General features: G+C 44.0%; 1 protein-coding gene across 3 annotated transcripts in view; it reads left to right on the top strand.

The window, feature by feature from the left end:
• The window catches only part of LOC115083432 (ATP-binding cassette sub-family F member 2), a 191417-nt gene that overhangs the window by 99536 nt on the left and 68563 nt on the right, over positions 1 to 23318 (top strand). For all 3 annotated transcript variants that reach the window (XM_029587240.1, XM_029587239.1, XM_029587241.1), the window contains exons 8-11: positions 7 to 102; positions 12107 to 12226; positions 12537 to 12626; positions 13294 to 13404. In XM_029587240.1, coding sequence (XP_029443100.1) covers positions 7 to 102; positions 12107 to 12226; positions 12537 to 12626; positions 13294 to 13404 — 417 coding nt within the window. The remainder of the gene's footprint in view (positions 1 to 6; positions 103 to 12106; positions 12227 to 12536; positions 12627 to 13293; positions 13405 to 23318) is intronic.

The following is a 23318-nucleotide window of genomic DNA, read 5'->3' as shown; positions in this document are numbered from 1 at the left end:
CTTCAGGGTAATTATGATCAATATGTGAAGACTCGGCTGGAACTAGAAGAAAATCAAATGAAGCGTTTTAACTGGGAGCAGGATCAGATCACTCACATGAAGGTACTGCCATAATGGAAGGAGTAGTGGTGCTGAGTATACTCTCTGTATCAGGAAGAAAATGTATTGGGTTGGGTGGGAGCCATTCCACACTAATTACTGTCTCTGTAGGTGTATGGGAGGCCATGTGCCTCTAGTTATTGTCTCGATGTGTCTCTATTTACTGTTTCTGGAGGTATATAGTTATGGGATGTCATCTTGTCATGACACAAAGTCACTTTAGGAAATAGGGATGCCATTTCTGGAGTTCTGTGCGAGTGAAGGATCATTTTATTTATTTTTAATTTTTTTATTTAAAAAAGAATATTGGGGGAGGGGGGGTGTTTCACGAGATGTGGTGAGCCGAGGCAGACGTTTTCTTCTTGGCTTGGGTACCGCACTCCTACCATTGCCATTAATCTAACTTTTTTCTGATGACCCTCAATTCGGTAACTATAATATCTGTTTAACTGCGTGTCGATTGTTAAGTATATGTAGAAAACATCTCCTGTGATGCCCATTAAGGGTAATAAAAAAAAAAAAAAGAGAAAACTCACAGGACAGAAGCCAAAATGGATGCAACATAGGAGCGAGATATAGAAAAACTGCAAATCGATCACATGATTGCTGAAACCAAAGCAGTAATTCTTGCAGCCCTAGACGACAAGTTAATGGATATCTCCAAGCAAATTACTGGAGTGAAAGCTGTACTAGATGAGTATGGCCTGCATATGGAACAGGCATAAGAACATAAGAAATTGCCATGCTGGGTCAGACCAAGGGTCCATCAAGCCCAGCATCCTGATTCCAACAGTGGCCAATCCAGGTCACAGGTACCCGGCAGGATTCCTAAATTACATAAGAACATAAGAAATTGCCATGCTGGGTCAGATCAAAGGTCCATCAAGCTCAGCATCCTGTTTCCAACAGAGGCCAATCCAGGCCATAAGAACCTGGCAAGTACCCAAAAACTAAGTCTCTTCCATGTTAAGTTGCTAGTAATAGCAGTGATTATTATCTAAGTCAACTTAATAGCAGGTAATGGACTTCTCCTCCAAGAACTTATCCAATCCTTTTTTAAACACAGCTATACTAACTTAACAATCAGGATTAACTTACACACTTAGTTTATTACTCTAAATTGTTACCGTACTATGATGGCACATGATTAATTTGTAATCTATACCACCCATATTTCTCATTATCGTGCCCTTCTGTAAACCAATGCAACTGCTGTGGAGCCTGTATATTGAGGGTAATCATATGGAAGCTTAAGGCTTGCCCCATTTGTTCAGAACTCTCTGCCTTGGAAAAGGAACTGGCTGAAGTTAAAGCTGAATTAGCTTCAATAAAGAAAGTCCCAGCCACTTTACATTATTCAGGAATTAATTTCCCATTACCACAGAATAACCAAAAGTCAAGGAAACAGAGATTTACTGTGGGCTCAAGAAGGATAAGACATGTGACCCACAGACACCTGCTATTGACAGCTGTGCAGCCCACAACTCTACCCCCGCACTCACACAGGGCATTAAGGAACTAAAAAAACAGTATTACAGTGGGCTCTCGAAGAATTAGACCTGTGATCCGGAGACACACACTGTATCAAGTGCAACAAGTACAAAATGCCTTCTCTGTACTAAATACTGAAGTTCTTGAAAAAAAAAAATTGAAGTATTATCTGAAAAGAGAGAAGAAACCCAATGCATACAGAAATTCCAGATCAAAAACCAAAGAAAAAAGCTCACTGTGATGGATGACTGTCATCAGAGGCACTAATCTTTTCCCTTGCACAAATGCAAAGGGAAAAGTGGATAACAAAACTCAACTAAAGAGGTCGCAAAAGGAATCCAGGAACAGCAGTAAACTGAACGAAGAAAGCTGGAAATCTATGAGCACAAATGCTCATAGTTTGGGCAATAAAATCCCAGATCTGCAAGCGCTAATGGTGGAAGCGGACTTGGATGTTGTTGCTGTCACGGAAACATGGTTTACGGAATCTCATGACTGGGATACGGCAATACCGGGCTATAACTTGTTAAGGAAGGACAGAGAGGATAGGAAAGGGGGAGGAGTGGCTCTTTATGTCAGAAACAATATCCAAGCATCTGAACTGAAAGGAAGATGGGGCAATGAAGAAGCACTATGGGCCGACCTAAAAAAAGATGGGGCATCCATTTTTATTGGAGTGGTTTATAGGCCTCCAAACCAAAAGGAAGAGCTGGACAGAGATCTGGTTGAAGACATCCACAGGATAGGAAAGAAAGGAGAAGTGGTGATCGTTGGACCAATCTAAAAGGAGCAGTTACCAAGGCAACTAATCTATATGTTAGAAAAGTAAAGAAAAGCAAAAGAAAAATGAAACCTATCTGGTTCTCAAAGGAGGTGGCTGACAAAATAAAGGCCAAAAGAACAGTGTTCAAGAAATATAAAATATCCCAAAGGGAGGAGCACAAAGAAGAATATCTGGTAGAACAGAGGGAAACGAAGTCAAGTGGAAGAGAGGATTGCCAAGGAGATAAAAAATGGTGACAAAACATTTTTCAGCTACATCAGCGAAAAGAGAAGTCCAAAGTGGTAGAGTGAAATTGAAAGGTGGAAATGATCAATGTGTGGAGAGAGACGAAGAAATGGCAGAAATATTTAGCGCACTGTCTCCCATAATAGCTCCTAAACTTAAGTGCCTTTCTCTTTGCGCTGCCTGTCATATTTGAGCATCTTAGCCAGGAATGCCTGCTAACTTGTGCCAGCGCTGTTGGGAGGCTCAGTTAGAATTGCCGCCTCCTGATTTCGATAAGCCTGGTTCTTCCCAGCCAAATATAGGCCTGGGTACAGAAGGCTCAGGTGGGGTGCCTGATTTTGGAAGTCCCCTAACTGGTTATTCAGCAGCTGATGGTAGTTCAGTATGAGTGCCCCAAGTACCTCCTAGATTGGATGCTTCTACCTTTTCATGGGTAGAGTTTTTTTTTTTCTTTCAGGGATTGCAATCCTTTCTCCAAGCGCAATCTTTATTCTAATGCTCCCCAGGACAGAGTCGCAGGCTGAAACCTTGCCGGGACCTGTTTAATCTTTTCGTTTACCGAACAAACATCAATGTCTATGGAAACTTGAAAACTATATATTTTGTTTGTGAATAGAGACCTCATAAATCTTATCGGGTGTTATTGAATTTTAATACAAGAAAATGGTCTGTGTGGATATATATGTGTAATCACCACTGCAGACAAATCAAAATTTTATGACTTTGTGACATTCTTTAATCATTGCATATGTAAGATCTCTATCTCCATCAACAACTTGTATGTGAAAACAATAAACGATACCTGTGAGAAATGGTGTGGAACAATAAGTCTCATACAGCATCATATTATTCACATTGCAACACTTTTTCTTTCTTTTTTTCATTTTTTCGTTTTTCATTTTTTTATTTTATTATTTCCTCTGCATACATTTTAATTTATGTGGAGAGCGTTTTATCTATTTTTTACTTTTTACTTTTAACAATGACATATGTAATTATAATAGAGATGATTCATATATTTTTATAGTTAAAGGCAATACTTATTTTCTGTACTCATTTTTATTTCTTTATACTATCATTTTTATTGTGTAGATCTCACTTTTATAATAGGCTATGGATGTCACATTTTTATTAAATATTTTATTTTTCTTAATGTTCACACCACCTATATCCATGTCATCATTTTATATGTTTATTTTATATGTTCATTTTTGATGTGTGTTGATTTATTGTTCATATTAGTTTTTAATGTACTGTTTTTAATCATTTTTGTTATCTATTATTTATTGTTATTTATTGTTTGTTTTTAGCCCCTGATGCAGCCCTACTGAAAGAGGGCGAAACTCGGCTGGAGTCGGGCTCATTTGCATACATTTGGTTTCACACAAATTTTTACCGGTTGGACATCTGGCTGCTTATTGTGTACGACTGCTCTCATGGCTTTATTAAGCAGCCTTCCTTGCTGTTTTGTTAATATATACTAGAGTGCCACCTGCAGTCCCTCAGTATTTCTCTGACTCCAGCAGATAGTAGAGATGCACTCCTGCAATCTTTAGTTGAGTTTTTTCAGTAAGTTGGAAATTTTTTTCTTTTCATTGCTGTCGCTTCCTGAGGTGTTAGGCACCTTTGTGGGCCCATCCCTCAGTGGAAGCCGGGCATCCAGGGGATTAGATATCCCTGGCAGGGTCTCGTCCGTCCCGGTTCAGTGGGTGACAACCAGGGGCTCCTGGTTATTCACCACCCAGGCTGCTACAGCTGCTCCTTCAATCCCTACAAGAGCTTCTTGGAACAGTAAAGCTTTATTTAAAAAAAAAAACCAAACCAAAAACAAAGAGATTACACTTGAGCTGCTATGCCCTGCTGACTGCTTTCGATTTGAAGTAAGGAGTCTGTGCAGAGAGACTGGATCCTCTGAGGCCGTGCAGAGAGGCTGGCAGCGTTATTGTCCTTCAGCTCCCGGGGCTCCGGGCTGACTTCGGAGGGCAGGGGTGAGTTATCATTTCTGCATTTTTTCTAATAGATGCCTCGGCGGCGCTCCAGAGTTTGGGCCGGGATCGCACTGTCTTTGTGTTGCCTGCCAGCGGCGCGGCTGTGTGCCATTTTTTTTTTCTTGCCGGCCTGGAAGTTTTCCTATGTCGCGGCCGCGGGTGTTGCCTGGTATCGGGCCTGCCCCTTTCCCTTCTTACCGCGTGGCGGCACGTTTCCTGCATGGGGCCCTGATCCAAGTCGCCAACCTGCCGCGCGTGCGGCTCACGCGGCCACCTTCTGAATGCTGATTTTTTTATGCACAGATTGTGCACCTGGAACGGAGGGCTATTCGGGCCTAGAAGCCTCCTCCTTTGTGATAGAATCGGGCGCCTCAGGCCTCGACTCACAAGAGGAGCCCCCTCTGGTTTTGGCTCTGGTGGGAGAGAATCCCAGGAGAGAGGGGGATCAGAGGGGTTTTCCCTGGAATTTGTTCTTCTGATGCACGAGGCTTTCCTGCAATGGAAGCGCTCGGTGTGTAAAAGATCCGGGGCCATGGGAGATGAGGCTGAGCCTCCTGAGAAGCAGGGTCGGAGTACGGATTCTAGTCAGCCCCCTAGGGATCAGCCTCTTCCGAGGGAGGATGGGCCCCGGGGAGCACGAGACCAGGCACCTGGGTCGGGGGCGGATGCAGGGGTGACCCAGGGGCAGGCGGATACGGATACCGATGATGCGGATTACCCCAACGTCTCCACCTGCTGAGGGTGACTATCCCAGTGTGGTGTGTCTATTTAAAAGAGACGAGTTAAAGCCTCTTATCCCTCAGGTCCTTGAGGTTCTGCACCTTAAGGTTTCACAGGAGGAATCGGACATTGAGGGCGTTAATCCCATCCTCGATGGCATTAGAGGTCCTTCTACTTCCTTCCCTCTGCCGAAGAAAGTCCGCAAGCTGGTGACACGGGAGTGGGAAGCTCCTGATGCAGGGCTAAAGGTGAGCAGAGCGAGGTTTTGGAACTGCTGAAGATTCCTAGGGTGGACGCTGCGATCTCGGCGGTCACTAAGAAGACCAATATCCCAGTCGAGGGGGCGGCCACCTCAAGGATTTGCAGGACCGGAAGCTGGAGATCCAATTAAAGCAGGCCTTTGAAGTCTCCGCTCTGGGTCTCATGCAGAGAGCATGTCTGTGTTGGGTCCAGGAGACAACTGCCAGTTCCAGAACAGTTTCCAGCGGGGCGTTGCACTCCACCCGTTTAGAGACGGGGGTCGCCTATGTGGCGGATGCACTGTATGATCTGGTGCGGACTTCGGCAAGAAGTATGGTGTCAGCGCGGCAACTGCTCTGGCTGAGGAAATGGGCGGCAGATTTGTCCTCTAAGTCTCAGCTTTGCAATCTGTCTTTTAAGGGCAAGCTCCTTTTCGGGGAGGACCTGGATCAGCTGGTGAAACTGCTTGCAGTGTCCAAGGGCAATAGGTTGCCAGAGGATAGGAGATCCTCTAAGAAGACGTTCCCTCCTCGGAATGTTTTCGGGACACCCGACGCTACAGAGCTAACAGATATTCCGCTCCACCTGTTTCCAAACCAGCTGCAGGTCGTCAGCAGTCCTTTCACGGGGGGCGCCGTCCCGGTAGAGATTCGGGACATCTCGCTGCGGGCAGCAGCAAAGTCTCCCAATGAAGCCACGAGCACCCATTCCGGCATCGAAGCTGTCTGAGGCAGATTATCCAACTTTTACGCGGAATGGGCAATCACCTCAGACCGTTGGGTCCTGGAGCTGATCAGAGAAGGCTACGCTCTAGAGTTTTCAGAAGATCCAAGAGATCTGTTGAAAGAGGATAGAGCTTGGCCATAGCTCTGCCACCTTGAGCCCTGTGTCCAGTGCGTCCCACTTGTGGGTCACCAGCTTGCAAACCTTTTTAGGCAGTGGAAAGGACGAAGTGGGCCCCCATATTCTGTCAAGAACTGAATTAACCCCATCACTGTCTGATTCTTCCTGAGAGATCTTAAGCCCCAGAACTTCCAACACCTGGGGAATAAGGGGTCGTAGTTCCTCCCGCTTAAAAAGGCAGACCATGCTGGGATCATCCCCTTCTGTCAGTGGTAAATCATCATCAACTGCAGCATCTTGATCAGGAACCAAATCCTGAGCCGAATCCGGATCCGGACCTCCGGAGGGTGGGGGAGGGGGTCTGCGGCCCCTGGGGACCATCACTTCCCCCGCGGGCTTGCTGTTCCTAGAGTCGACCCTTCTTGAACGGCGGCTTGGAAAGACCCACCGACTGAATTTGCCTCCTGAAGCCCTCCTGCTTTCTGGCCAGGAAAGCTTGGTGCATTAACAAGAAACTCTGGCGAAAACCCCTCTGGGTCTCCATCTGCCGGAATGGGATCCTGAGGAGCCGGTTCACCCAGTCCCCCAGCGCTGTCCTCTGCCACAAGGGCTAAGATTGGAGGGGATCCCTCCTCCCTTGAGCCTCGGCATGAAGCCCCCCCCCCCCCCCCCCCGTCCCGGGGGAAGGGCTCAGGGCCCGACGAACTCTCCATCCCTAGGAAGGATAAGGGAGGGAAAAAACAAAACTAAATTCTGCCTTCGCGCCCAAATGCCTGACAGAGCGCAGAGAGAAAGCGAGGGCCCCTTGAAAAAAAACTGCGCAGCCATGCGGCCCAGGAGCTGAGGGGAGGAACGTAAAAAATAGAAAAAAAATGGCGCGCTGCTGGCAGTCCGATATCGGGAAGGAGCAAGGCCACGATATCCTCCCCCACCAAAGCTGAAGAAAAAAATGCCAACAGGCCCGTGGCAACGGGTTGCACTGCCGAGCACAGTGAGCCACGCCAAGAACTGGCCGGAGAAGAAAACACTTGCCCCGTTCCTTCAGAGCAACCCGGAGCCCCGGGAGTAGAGGGAAAGGGGGCCGAAGGGCTGCCAAACACCCTGGAGTGCCTGCAAGGCTGGCTGTCCCAACCCGACTCCTTACCTCAGCTCGAAACCACAGAGGAAGTCTCACTCAGTTTTACTTTTTTTTTTTTTTTAAACTTTACTGAGTCCTGTATTGCAGAGAGGGTCGAAGGAGCAGCTTTGGGGGAGCAGCCACGGAGGTGAGTAACCAGGAGCCCCTGGTCTTCACACTCCGAGTGGTGACGGACAAAACCCAGACAGAGGTAACCAAACCCCCCCCCTGGAAGTCCGGCTTCGACTGAGGGATGGCCCACGAAGGTGCCTAACACCTCAGGAAGCAATCCTGAAGAAAAAAACCCGGAGAAAAAAATCTAACTAAACTGAAAAATGAACTAAGACTGCAGGTGCCTGTCTTCCAGCTGCTGGAGTCAGAGAAATACTGAGGGGACTGCAGGTGCACTCTCCTTATGTAGCAGTGCCCAAATTTCTAATTGTTCTCTGACTCCACCTGCTGGTAGGGATACACAACCCACTTCTCTGGACTGATCCTGTACGTGTAGGGAATAAAGGACGGTACAAGGAGCAGCTCTCACTTGTTTCAGGGGCCTGGTGAATGATGATTCCTTGTCGGCTCATCCTGATGTGGTCCATTTCCTGAAAGGAGTGAACCAACTTCATCTTCCCTTGCAGTTTCCAGTACCCTTATGGAGTCTAAATTTGGCCTTGGATTTCTTAGCAAGTCCTTCTTTCAGACTGATGTGTACCCTGTCCTTGTGGTTACTGATCTTGAAAATGGTGTTTCTTATGGCAATTTGTTCTGCACAGAGAGTTTCTGAGCTGCTGGCCTTGTCTTGTCGGGAGCCATTCCTCCGAGTGACTCCAGGGGCGATACAGCTGCATACTGTTCCTTCTTTTTTACAGAAGATGGTCACTGATTTTCATTCAATCAGTCCATCTCCGGCAGAGAAAGAGATGTAGAGAAGTATAGTCTGTTTGGACCCTTGGATGTTGAGAGGTATCATCTGATATCTGGAGGTTACTGAGCCCTTATGGAAAACAGATCATCTGTTTGTCCTACACGGCAGTTCAGAGCAAGGAAATCTGGCCTCGCAGGCTACAATAACTCGCTGGATTAAGGAGTTAGTCAGGGCAGCACACGTTGATGCTGGCAAGCCAATCCCTAGTCAGGTTAGGGCTCAGGCAGTGTCAGGGGCAGAAGTTAGATTGTTCTCTCCTGTAGACATTTGCTGAGCAGCGACGTGGTCTTCCTTACTCACTTTTTCCAGGTTTTATCGTCGGGATGTGCAAGCCTGGGAGGACGCAGCCTTTGCACGTGCATTTTTGACTGGACCGCTGGCAGCCTCCCACCCATTCAGGAATAGCTTGAGTATGTTCTACTTGTTCTGGATTCATCTGACTGGATGCTAAGATATGAGAAATTACTACTTAGCTGATAATTTCCTTTTCTTTAGGACTGTCAGATGTTTCTAGTATGCTCCTCCTGCGTGACTACGTGTTACAGGGATTACTGGTAAGTGTTAGTCCAGTCCCTAGACTAGTTTTATTACATTCTTATCTGAGCTCAGTGTTGCCTGTTGGTTGGGTATTGCAGTGGTTACCTGTTATTAATCAGGTTTTTGCTAGTCTGTCCACATTGCTTTTGAAGAGAATACTGGCAGGCTGATGTCACTGCAGGGGTGTATATATAGTGTGACGTCCATCTGCTGGTAGAGGTGCATAACCCATTTGTTCTGGATTCATCTGACTGTGTCCTAAAGAAAAGGAAATTATCAGGTAAGTAGTAATTTCTCATTACGAGACTGAAGAGGTACCCTGCTTGGACACGTGGTATGGATCATGCTGGGCATGCTCAGTGTGCTTAGTCAAAGTTTCTTGCAACTTTCTAGAAAACTTTGACATAAATTTTTCGACTTAAGCTGCATCTGATGATGTTACCCATATGTGAGGACTAACATCCTTGTGTCCTCAGAGAACACCTGTTACAGGTAAGTAACTCTGCTTTGTCTTGGTCTTCTGAACCTTTTAAGAACAGATCTCAAAGTTTTATGGTGACATGCTTGCCTTACTGATAACCTGTTTGTGTTACTATATCTCTCCACCTTTTGTTTGGCAATTTAGCTTATAAATATGTAAAAAAAAAAAGATGTTTGTTTTATTATTTGTTAATTGGAGGGATATCCACACTTAGCACATCTGCATATCTATCTTCATTAAAAGAATGGAATTAATGGTTAGATTATTGCACAGAACATAATACTTTCCAAGTTTTTTTTTCCTAAATTGTTCCTAGGGTCGGATCCTTACTATTGGCGAGGATGTGGGGAAGTAGGTTTATCAAGCAGTTTTGATGGGATTGTTAGTGGGAGAAGTAGTTCTGTACTGGGGTCACTCAGAAAATTTCAGATACACTGTGTACTTAAAACCATTACTGGGCCTACCTGGATGATGGGAAGGGCTCATTGGTTCCTCTGCAGAGTAGGAGCTTAGTCTTGCAGTGTTTGCTGGCTGCACACTTTACTGATATCACACATTGGAAATTGAACCCATGTTTACATCATTGCCCTAGGCAATTGCATAAAATAGCAGATACTAAGAAAGTGAGGTTTGGGTTAATTGGGGAAAGACTCAAAATACGAGATTACTTTAGACAATATTATGAATTAAATTTATTTAGAATATTTGTTTAAAAATGTACATTCTGCACCATAAGCAGAACTATTAGAGCAATTTACAATAAAAATATCCATAAAAACAAAAAAAACAATTGCCCTCTTTCATAGCTAGATCCTTTAGCTAAAGGGACTGCATTTTCTGAACAGTTATGGGTTTTGATTTGAGTTTGAAAATGTAATCGCATACATTTATACATCTTGCTATTTTGGGAATTCCCTGTATGGACTATTTATATACCAAAAATGTTGAATACATGTTTTAAATGTCAGTGATCCCAAATATATGGCACAAGTTGTACTAACTTCCACATGGTATTGAAAAGAACAACATCTGTAAAATGTAATTATAATTTTATACCACTTATTTATGCTGTAATTGAATATACTTAGATTTTATAATATTGTGACGGCATTTGTTTTATGTTTTTTTGATGTGTATTTTATAACATGTTTCACACTTGGAATACCCAGTGTGGTAAGGCTTAAAAGAAATAACGTTATGATATAAACTTACTCTTGTCTTTTCATAGAATTATATTGTACTTTGGTATATGTAAGATTAGGATTAGATTTTATAATATTGTGACGGCATTTGTTTTATGTTTTTTTGATGTGTATTTTACAACATGTTTCACACTTGGAATACCCAGTGTGGTAAGGCTTAAAAGAAATAACATTGATATAAACTTACTCTTGTCTTTTCATAGAATTATATTGTACTTTGGTATATGTAAGATTAGAATTAGATTTTATAATATTGTGACGGCATTTGTTTTATGTTTTTTTGATGTGTATTTTATAACATGTTTCACACTTGGAATACCCAGTGTGGTAAGGCTTAAAAGAAATAACGTTATGATATAAACTTACTCTTGTCTTTTCATAGAATTATATTGTACTTTGGTATATGTAAGATTAGAATTAGATTTTATAATATTGTGACGGCATTTGTTTTATGTTTTTTTGATGTGTATTTTACAACATGTTTCACACTTGGAATACCCAGTGTGGTAAGGCTTAAAAGAAATAACGTTATGATATAAACTTACTCTTGTCTTTTCATAGAATTATATTGTACTTTGGTATATGTAAGATTAGGATTAGATTTTATAATATTGTGACGGCATTTGTTTTATGTTTTTTTGATGTGTATTTTATAACATGTTTCACACTTGGAATACCCAGTGTGGTAAGGCTTAAAAGAAATAACATTGATATAAACTTACTCTTGTCTTTTCATAGAATTATATTGTACTTTGGTATATGTAAGATTAGAATTAGATTTTATAATATTGTGACGGCATTTGTTTTATGTTTTTTTGATGTGTATTTTACAACATGTTTCACACTTGGAATACCCAGTGTGGTAAGGCTTAAAAGAAATAACGTTATGATATAAACTTACTCTTGTCTTTTCATAGAATTATATTGTACTTTGGTATATGTAAGATTAGAATTAGATTTTATAATATTGTGACGGCATTTGTTTTATGTTTTTTTTGATGTGTATTTTATAACATGTTTCACACTTGGAATACCCAGTGTGGTAAGGCTTAAAAGAAATAACGTTATGATATAAACTTACTCTTGTCTTTTCATAGAATTATATTGTACTTTGGTATATGTAAGATTAGGATTAGATTTTATAATATTGTGACGGCATTTGTTTTATGTTTTTTTGATGTGTATTTTACAACATGTTTCACACTTGGAATACCCAGTGTGGTAAGGCTTAAAAGAAATAACGTTATGATATAAACTTACTCTTGTCTTTTCATAGAATTATATTGTACTTTGGTATATGTAAGATTAGGATTAGATTTTATAATATTGTGACGGCATTTGTTTTATGTTTTTTTGATGTGTATTTTACAACATGTTTCACACTTGGGAATACCCAGTGTGGTAAGGCTTAAAAGAAATAACATTGATATAAACTTACTCTTGTCTTTTCATAGAATTATATTGCTCGTTTTGGTCATGGCAGTGCCAAGTTGGCTAGACAGGCCCAAAGCAAAGAGAAAACTCTTCAGAAGATGATGGCATCAGGCCTGACCGAGAAAGTAGTGAATGATAAGGTGAGGATTACCAGACTTTCTGGCTAATGGTGCTGTATATGATACTCAGAACTGAATGAATACAGAGGTCTGGTTCAGGGCTATGAAAGCCCCATCAGATGGTTGGATAAAGGCAGGGAACCGAGAGCTCTTGAAGACTGGGACTATTAAGGGGCACAGCTGGCATGGAGACAGATGCACAGGTTCTTGTGGGAGGGCAACGAAGCGAGCATTGGGGATATTTGTAGAGGGCTATGTAATGCTGCAGAATATAAATAAAATAAATACAATCCTATCACTGCATTTTAAACATGAAATCATTATTTTACAGACTCTGTCCTTTTATTTCCCACCATGTGGGAAGATTCCTCCTCCTGTCATCATGGTGCAAAATGTCAGCTTCAAATATACCAATGATGGAGTAAGTAGCAAAGGGGCAGGGCCCTGAGGCATGTCTGCAGGGGGGTGGGTTTGTTGGACCTGGAGAATTTGGAGCAAGGTGGGAGTTTATTTTGGGGCTAAAATCTCATGGTGCAGAGAAGTTGGTTTATTGGAGGCAAGTGTCCTGAAGGAGAAGTTCAAGTCGCAAACTAGTCTTGGTCGCATCCTCTCCAGGGGGGAGGTATTGGGTACAGTGGGACTTGAGGAATGGGTGAGGGTGAGTAGTAGTGTTAGTGATAAGAGTTCCAAGGAATGATGCCAGGGCATTTATTAGTGATGGATGCAGAATGGGAATGGTGTTCAAAGTGGGTCTCTAGAAATTATTTAAGATGGGATTGGATGGTGTAGGACAGGTTGATGGTATTGCGGGTAGGCTACAGTGGGATAGGTGCAAGGTCAGAAGTGGGGTAGGCTTATGTTAATTGGTTCTGTAATTGTTTGTGATTACTTAAATTTGTTCATGTGTTGTAAACCTGAAATTCAGATTTTAAAAAAGGTGGTGTTGGGAGTGGGGATCCCTAAAGAAAGGTGCAGGTTGTGAGGCAGTGTTAGGAGCAGAGTCGTAATGGATAGGTATAGGGTACAGAATCATTTCCATTCTTTCGAGGTGGTCTTAACATAGGGTTTTTTTCCCCCCTAAATTTCAGCCTTTAATCTATACGAACCTGGAGTTTGGAATTGACCTGGATACCCGGGTCGCTCTGGTTGGCCCCAATGGAGCTGGGAAATCCACATTGCTGAAGTTGCTAACAGGAGAGGTGAGACTGAATTGGGCAAAATTCTCTTGTTTTAATGTTACAAGCTATGTTTTCTGTTTCCCAAATTGTTGACTTGTTTTTGATGTAGAAAATTAAAAGAAACTACAGTTTCCTAGTGTGTAACCAGATGGACTCAGGACCAATGGGTTATATGCTCCCCTGCTAGCAGATGGAGACGGAGTCACCCTGGAGAGACACCCCCTACAGTGACCTCAGCCCTTCAGTATCTCTCTGTCTCCTAGCAGATGTGGACGTGCTTTCCCTGTCGGATCGCCGTACCCTTTAGAAGAAGAAATTCTACTTTTAAATTCGAGAAAGATTGAGCCCCGCTCTCCTGAGGTGATATCTAGATGTCCCTCTCCCAGTTGAGAATTCCTGAGGTGATTTTAGAGATCCCTCAGAGGTGTGCCTTGGTCCAGTAGCTGGTTCCCGGTGTGGACTTTGCTGCTGAAGCCGCTGAAAGGCGGCTTCAGCAGCAAAGTCCAGGAAACAGAGCACGGAAACAGCAGGAAACAGAGCACGGCCAAAGCTCTCTGCCCCTGCAGCCAGAGACCACCTCTGCACTCAGCTGGTAAGCACTGAGCCCAGGTAAATTTAAAAAAAAAAAAAGAGAGAGAAGAGGATTCCTTCCGATTCAGAGACGTTGGAAGGGTTTTGGTAAGACTTCCATCTCCTTGCTCTGCGCTGCCGTACCCCAATGGGATCGGGAATGTTGGTAAGGGGAAGAGGGCTTCCGACCGGGTTGAGCGGTCCCCCAGTGGACTAGGCCCCGCTTTAGGCTCAGTAGGCACACTGCGTGGTAGACTGTGGTGGCGCCATCTTGCGCGCGTTTTTGTTAGTCTTCTTTTGCCCACCGAAGAGCATCGGTACGCACGGTGCGTGCCGGTTTTGCGCTTATCGCGCACATATGTACACACATGTCTCTCTAAGTGCAGAATTTAGTTAAAACAGGACGCACGGCGGTGCGCATACGTCACCGTGGCCTCCATAAGCACCCAAAATCTGTGCGCCTAAAATTTTAAATGCAAGCAGGCTGAACTCGCAGTTACCATCCTTCTTTGCTCTGGCAGCAAAGAAACATAAGTGCCATTCTCTCTGTGCCTGTCATATTAGGGCCATGCAGTCTAACCTTGATTCTTACTTAAGTCAACACTGTGAGGAGGCCCAGGGAGAGTTTGGCCTCCCCAGTCTTTACTAAGCCCAGATCCTTCCACTCGGAGGATGAGTAAGCCACAATCTTAACTGGAAGCACCCCGGATCTGAGTAATCCCAGAGCTGGGTCTTCCATGGGAGAGGGAAATCCAGCGGTGCCAACCCCAGTACCTCCTGGGCTAGGCATGGATCCGGCGAACTTCTCTTGGGTGGAACATTTTCAAATCCTTCGTACAGGTGCAGTCTACTTCATATGCCTCTATCCGGACTGAACCCGAGCCGGTAGGGCCTCCCTCTCCCAGCCCTTTCAGCAGGCCTCAACATACCTAGTCTCACCAAGGGTCTCCTTGGCAGGGACCCAGACAGCACAGACAAAAAAGGAGATCCATGTTCCTTGGAAGATGAGAAAATCCCACCAGGTTAGGAGCCATATCAGACCATGTTACATTTTTTCCATAGAGATGAATTGCTGCCCCTGGTTTCCAAAACACTGGGAGTTCTTGAGGGGACTCTGACAGAACCAAAGGAGAATCCCATTCTGGTATCTCTACTGAAAGCCTCTTGCTATTTTCTGGTGCTGGAAGCCATCCAGGAGTTAATTGACCTGGAATGGGATGCCCCTGAAACAAGTTTTAAAGGTGGTTGAGCATTAGAAGCTCTATACCCACTGGATCCGGCGGCGAGAGAATGCCCGGTTTCCCTAAAGTGGATGTGCTGGTCTGCGCTGTTTTGAAGTGAACAACTATCCCAATGGAGGGAGGAGTGGCCTTAAAGGATGTGCATGATAGGCAGATGAAGTCCTTAAGCAAGCCTTTGACGCGACAGCAGTTACTTTACAGATTGCTTCCTGTTGTGCCCTGGTGGCTCACTCCTGCCTGCTCCTCTCTAGAGAGGTAGATGACTCAGGGGCATATTCCAGAGAAGCTATGGAGCCTGCCGCTGCCTTTATAGCTGACGTGGGCTCTGACCTAGTCTGTACCTCGGCCAGATGAGTGGCCTCAGTGGTAGCGGCCAGAAGACAGCTATGGCTGTGAAATTGGTCAGCAGACACAACCTCTAAGGCAAACCTCACAAAAATGCTCTTTAAGGGATCACTTCTCTTCAGAAGCGAATTGGAAAAGCTGACCCGTAAGTGGGATGAATCTCCAGTGCCCCGGCTACCGGAAGATAAGAGAAAGCAATTACAGCGTCCCTTGCCTATGAGGGCTTGAACCAAGTGCTCCCAATGCTTTCGGCCCAACAGAAACGCAACGTTTCAGAGATCTCAGTCCTTGGGGAAGTCTCGGTCCTTTCAGAGTCAACAGCCCAAGTGAGGGGCAGGTTCAGGTTCGGCCCGAAATCCCTAGTGTGAAGTTTTGCTGATCCAGCCACGGAAAGAGGAGATAAGGGGATTGACTATCCCTGTTCTACCAGCAATGGGTCGAGATCACGTCGGACAAATGGGTACTGAATGTCATACGAGAAGGATACACACTGGGGTTTCGCAGCACTCCTCAGGACATGTTCATGATGTCTCCTTGCCACTCCCAGTACAAGAAGCAGGCAGTGGAGTCTACCTGGATAAGGCTTCTCAAATTGAGGGCTATAATTCCAGTACCTGCGCCCCAGGAAAATATGGGGCGTTATTATATCTATTTCATCGTACCCAAGAAGGTTTCCTTTCGCCCCATCCTGGACCTCAAAAGTGTCAACAGATACCTACGAGTAACTCATTTCTGCATGGAAACTCTGTGATAATGGCCATACAACCGTGAGAGTTCTTCACCTCCCTGGACCTTTCCACGGCCTATCTTCATATTACAATCCGGCAAGAACATCAGCATTTCCTATGCTTTGCGGTACTGGGTCGCCATTATCAGTTCCGGGTGCTGCCTTTCAGCCTGGCCACCGACACCAGAACATTTTCCAAGATTATGGTGGCTGTAGCGGCGGCACTGAGGAAAGATGGAATCCTGGTGCACCCGTACTTGGATGACTGGTTGATCCGGGCGAAATCATTGGAAGAGAGTCTCCGGGTGACCAGCAGGGTGACATCCCTGCTTCAGGAACTTGGTTGGGTCGTAAACATGGACAAAAGCAGTCTCAAGCCCTCTCAGTCCTTGGAATATCTGGGAGTCCAGTTTGACATCAAGCAGGGCAAGGTCTTCCTCCCACCCTCACGGATAAGGAAGTTGATGTCTCAAGTGCATTGGTTACCAAACGTGATATGCCTCAAGGTATGGAGCTATCTTCAGGTCCTCGGTTTGATGGCGTCAGCCCTGGTGGTATTTATTTATTTTATTTATTTAACGGCTTTTTTATACCGATATTAAAATACACATCATATCGGTTTACATTGTAACAAAAGGTAGAAATTACAATGAACGGGGAGTGGGGAAACAGGAGAACAATAAACAGTAGAAAAGGGGCTATGAGGAGGAGCCAGATATCAAGCTGGGGGGGGGGAGAGGGATACCGTAGTACTACCGTAGGGTAGTACCGTGGGTGAGGGCACCACTTCAAGACTTCTTGCTGTCATGTTGGAACCCACTGTAAGAACATAAGAAAATGCCATACTGGGTCAGACCAAGGGTCCATCAAGCCCAGCATCCTGTTTCCAACAGTGGCCAATCCAGGCCATAAGAACCTGGCTTGCTTCCACCTACTGATAGAAGTATGTTCTCGTCTCCAGTGGTGGCTACAGTGGTGGCTACAGAAAGCTCACCTGGGCAAGGGTGGAAGCCTGTCCCCGCCTAACTGGCTGGTCCTCATGACAGACACAAGCCTCCAAGGTTGGGGAGCTCACTGTCTGGAACCAATGGCCCAGGGGCATTGTACCAAGGAAGAGGTATTCTGGAACTTAAACCGCCTGGAAGCTCGGGCAGTCAGATTGGTGTGTCTACATTTCAGCCACATACTCCAGGGTCAGGCGGTCCGCGTAGTGTCGGACAACGCAACAAAGATAGCCTAGCAAGTGTCACTGGAGATAGATCTCCTTATGGAATGGGCAGAATTACATCTCCAGATCTCGGCTTCCCTCATCGCAGGAAAAGACAATGTCTGAGCAGACTTTCTAAGCAAGGAGAGTCTGGATCCAGGAGAATGCGCATTGTCAGCGAAAGCCTTTCAGCTGGTGATAGATTGCTGGGGCCTCCCATCAATCGACCTGCTGGCTGCATCTCACAATGTGACGGTACCCCGATTTTTCAGTCGCAGAAGAGATCAGTGGTCCCTGGGAATAGACGTCCTACTTCAGACCTGGCCAGAAGAGGACTTACTATATGCCTTTCCTCAGTGGCCCCTGCTGGGCAGGGTCATTTGCAGGATCGAGCACCGCAGGGCATTTGTCCTACTAGTAGCTCCAGATTGCCCCAGGCATCCATGGTTTGCAGGCATGCGGAAACTCCTGGTGAAGACTCCTCTGTGCGCTTCCCACTGCACATGGACCTGCTTCAGCATGGTCCGGTCCTTCACAAGGATCCGACTCTATTCTGTCTTACGGTTTGGCCCCTGAGAGGGCTTGCTGATGAAGCATGGATATTCAGTAGCAGTAATTACCACTTTGCTCCGCGTGCGGAAGTTCTCTACATCCTTAGCGTATGTGCGGGACTGGAGAATGTTTGAGGCCTGGTGCAAGGAACGCGATGTTGCCCCTCGGACGGTCAAAATCTCACTGGTTCTGGAATTTTTACGGGACGGCTTGAATTAAAGGGTTGGCCCTTAACTCCTTGAAGGTCCAGGTAGCAGCTCTCTCCTGTTTCAGGGGCGAGGTGAATGGAACCCGCCTGTCAGTGCATCTGGACATGGCCCATTTTCTGAAAAGGGTAAAACCTCTGGCCACCTCTATGGTGGCCAGTTCTCTTGTGGAATCTTAATCTAGTATTGGAATTTTTGGCAGGGTCCTCCTTTCAGCCGCTGCGCAGTCTTTCCTTGCGCTTGTTAACCCTAAAAACGGTGTCCCTGGTGGCGATATGCTCAGCTCGTCCCATCTCTGACCTACAAGCGTTGGGAACTGTTCCTCCGGATGACTTCAGGAGCGTTACAACTTCATACCGTTCCATTTTTCTTGCCCAAGGTAGTTTTGGAGTTTCATTTCAATCAATCCATTTTTTTGCCATCCCTAAATAGGCACAAGGACATGGAAGAATACTGCCGCCTCCACCATTTAAACATCTGACTTGAGACAGGAACCCTGCACACTTACATTCAGGAAAAGGTTGAAAACTTGGCTTTTTAAAAAAGCGTTCCCAGGCCTGGATTAATACCTTCACCTAACAGCACAAACCCCTCCTCGAAACCTGGATTGAAATAAGAAACCGCTAACTTCACTCGCATACCACCACCATACTTCAATTGTCATTTGTTATAGAATTGCATCAATTTTGCTGCTCTGTAAATATTCTGCTGTTCAGTTATCTCCCCTTTCCAGATCCCAGTTTTATTTTCCCTGTTTATTGTAACTTTCGTTCTCACATCCTTTCTTTGGTTTACTATGTTTGAATTCTCCCTTTTTACACACTTGTTAATTGTAAACCGGTTTGATACGATTCCTGTCATGAAAGTCGGTAGAAAAAAAAAATAAATAAATAAAATAAATCGGTAGGCTTTTGGTGCAGTATCTGGAAGTTTCAGAGCCAGTGCGCAAGACGGACCACTTGTTTGTTCTTCACGGTCGAAGGAGACAGGGCGAGCCAGCTTCACGAGCTACCATAGCTCATAGGATCAAGGAGGTGGTCACAGGAGCCTATGTAGAGGCAGGAAAGCCATTACCCTTTCAGGTTAAAGCTCATTCACTAGGGTTCAGGCAGTATCCTGGGCAGAAGCTAGACTGCTGTCTCCCGTCGACATCTGCCGAGCTGCGACGTGGTCCTCCTTACATACCGCCTCCAGGTTCTGTTGCCTGGACGTTCAGGCCCAAGAGGGGACAGCCTTTGCAACTGGACTGTTGGCAGCCTCAACGCACCATTCGGGAGTAGCTTTTGTACATCCTATTGGTCCTGAGTCCATCTGGCTACATGCTAGGAAACGAAGAAATTACTTACCTGATAATTTTGTTTTCCTTAGTGTAGACAGAAGGACTCAGCATCCCGCATCCTGCCCATAGCTGCCCAAGAACAGTGCCAAGGAATTGTCTGTGAAATGACTATTGATTCCAAGAGGTTACAAGTAAACTGTTGCCCAATCTCTAGATCAGGGCATATATAATCTTGCTGGGATTCAGCGTTTGGTTGGTTGAGTACAGTTATGGTTATCCATTTTTAATCAAGATTTTTCAATAGTATGTCCATAATGGCTTTTGAAGAGAATACTGCAGGGCTGTGTATCTAGGGTGATGTCAGCTTTGAAACCTGGCTCCGGTTCCATCTGCTAGCATAGGAGCGTATAACCTGTTGGTCCTGAGTCCATCTGTCTAATCTAAGTAAAACAAAATGATCAGGTAAGTAATTTCTCCATTTGTCTGTTTTGTAAATATGTGTATCCTTAATAGTCATATTTATAGGTCATATGACCTACTGAAGTTTCTCTAGAACTTTTATGAAGTTCTTGCAACCTTAGGAGGCAGAACCAACAGCCCTAGGTAAGCTGCCTTCGAACCCCTGCTTTCAAATCAGTCTATTCTCTTTCTTACTTTTTTCTACTAGTAATTAGTCAGTTTTGCTTTTTTATTTTCACCTTTTTACAAAGTTTTTGTGTTGAGCACACCAGAGGCTTTGAGAAATTTTTTACACTGAAGAGTATCAAGTATAATAGGCAACGTTTTAAGATTTCTTTTTGGCATATTTAAGGAGGTTTTTTTTAGCAATAGCCATTAGAACATAAGAACTTAAGAATTGCCATACTGGGTTAGTCCAAGGTCCAAAAAGCCCAGTATCCTGTTTCCAACAGTGGCCAATCCTTTGATAATCTTGAGAGAGCTTTTTAAAGATTGAAGATTAAATACAATTGAAACACTAAATGACCAGCATAGTAGTGAAGCACTGCTTTTATGTATTCTATTGGGACTATCTCTTGAGCACAATGAATACTTAATATTTAAAAAAATAAAAGTCCCACATTTAGACTCATGATTATAAAGAAAATGTTAGAACCCTTTGTCAAATTGTTGAACTGGTGCTGATTTTAGCTACCGGGTATGAGTTCTATGGTGATGTGCCGAAGAGTTTTGTGATACATTTTTGTAACTTGACCTTTGAATAGCAATTGTTTTTGGTGGTCTCACCTTTTTCTGGAATGGATTTACAGGATTCTTTATAACCATGGGTTTGGATTTTGGATTTAATTACCTTTCCAAATCTGTGCTCAAGGTGAGTAACAATTCAGGTACAGTAGGATAGGTCCCTGCCCCAAAGAGGGCTTCAAAAGGTTGTGTGTGAAAAAATTAGCATATACTCAACATACATGTAATTTTATAAACATCAAATATAGGCATGTAAATAAAGGTTTGCCCGCAAATATAAGCGTGTAAAAAAGGGGAGGCCTTGGTAGGACCAACATATACACGTGTAAGTTATATTTTAAGACATGCATTTAGATTTAGCAAATTAATCATGTAATTTTACACTTATCGCACATAAATTATCCATGCATATAATTTTAAAATGTGAAAAATGCACATTTTTTTGTAGCATTTATACATTCAGCAGCACTTAGCCAGGTAAGTCTCAAAAAGTGCTACATATAAATAGATTTTTTAGATTTATCTGGCTATCTTCAGCTAGATAAGAGCACTTTTTTGAGACTTATCCGGCTAAATTAAGTCTATATTTCCTTGTCTCTATACATACATGTGAATGTTGCAGGATAGATTTACATGTATTTTATAACCCATGCATATATGATATGAGCGGTTTATAAAATATTAGGGTAGATCTGCGTGAGGCCATATACACACATGTATGGGCTGGAGTGCTGTGCTTTAAAAACTATCCACAAAGTTGGTACCTATAGACATAAAATGTTCTTCACAAAAATGGAAAAATTGGTTCTTACCTGCTAATTTTCATTCCTGGAATACCACAGATCAGTTCAGACTCCTGGGTTTTTCCTCCCTGCCAGCAGATTGAGACAGAAATGTTTCACTGATGCTGCCATATAACCTAGGGTGCCACCTGCAGACTGTCATTATTGGCCTGTACCCAAGCCAAGATGATAACTATTGAACCACTAAGAGACTTAAATCCAAACTCTCACAACAGGCAGGAGGAAGGTGAAGTCGCAATGAAATGGAAATTTGTTCCAAGAAACCAAAATAGAATAGCATTGAATCCCCCAACTCCACATTTTATACAAAATTGTATGAGCGGACGCTCTCCCCCAGTAGGTGGGTCTCTGGAATGATCTGTGGTATTCCAGGAATGAAAATTAGCAGATGATAACCAATTTTCCTTTCCTGTTCATACCCCAGATTAGTTCAGATTCCTGGGATGTACCTAAGCTCCCTCAGATTGGGTGCGATCATGAGTCTTGCTCGTAGAACACTCTCACCAAAGCACATGGAATCTGGAGCCTGAACTTCCAACTGATAATATCTGACGAAAGAATGCAACAACTTCCAGTTAGCTGCCCTGAAAATCTCTTGAAGGGACATCTGTTGGCATTTGGTCCAAGAGGTTGCCTGGGAATGAGTCGAGCAAGCCCTCAATCCCTGAGGCACAGAATGACCCTTACAAATATAGATCAAGCTAATTGCCTCTTTCATTCAACACGCAGTTCTAGCCTTTTGACGCCTTACAACCCTTCTTTGGACAACTCTACAGCACAAAGAGCTAATCTGACTTCTTGAAATCTACAGACCGGTTAGCCCGACTTCAGTGCCAGGAAAAATAGTGGAAAGTATTCTAAACATCAAAATCACAGAACATATAGAAAGACATGGTTTAGTGGAACAAAGTCAGCATGCTTTACCCAGGGCAAGTCTTGCCTCACAAATCTGCTTCACTTTTTTGAAGGAGTTAATAAATGTGGATAAAGGTGAACCGGTGGATGGTAGTGTACTTGGATTTTCAGAAGGCGTTTGACAAAGTTCCTCATGAGAAGCTTCTAGGAAAAGTAAAAAGTCATGGGATAGGTGGCGATGTCCTTTCGTGGATTACAAACTGGCTAAAAGACAGGAAACAGAGTAGGATTAAATGGACAATTTTCTCAGTGGAAGGGAGTGGGCAGTGGAGTGCCTCAGGGATCTGTATTGGGACCCTTACTTTTCAATATATTTATAAATGATCTGGAAAGAAATACGACTAGTGAGGTAATCAAATTTGCAGATGATGCAAAATTGTTCAGAGTAGTTAAATCACAAGCAGATTGTGATAAATTGCAGGAAGACCTTGTGAGACTGGAAAATTGGGCATCCAAATGGCAGATGAAATGTAATGTGGGTAAGTGTAAGATGATGCATATAGGGAAAAATAACCCATGCTATATTTACACAGTGTTAGGCTCCATATTACGTGCTACCACCCAAGAAAGAGATCTTGGATTCATAGTGGATAACACATTGAAATCCTCTGTTCAGTGTGCTGCAGCAGTCAAAAAAGCAAACAGTGTTGGGAATTATTAGAAAGGGAAACTATGGAACCTAACAATAAAACTGAAGAACATGTAGCCTTCTTCCGGTTTCTGCAGTAGAAGAAGAAAAAAGTTAAGTAATCAATGCAGACTCACGATAAACCCTCTAAGGGATGGCTGTCTGGACTGATCCGTGGTACTACAGGAACGAAAATTATCAGATAAGCACTAATTTTCCTTTCCCTGTACGTACCCGGATTAGTCCAGACTGCTGGGAT

This window comes from Rhinatrema bivittatum, chromosome 2, assembly GCF_901001135.1.
Source record: "Rhinatrema bivittatum chromosome 2, aRhiBiv1.1, whole genome shotgun sequence".
In the NCBI taxonomy this organism is placed as follows: domain Eukaryota; kingdom Metazoa; phylum Chordata; class Amphibia; order Gymnophiona; family Rhinatrematidae; genus Rhinatrema; species Rhinatrema bivittatum.
This window is presented reverse-complemented; position numbering and strand designations above follow the sequence as displayed.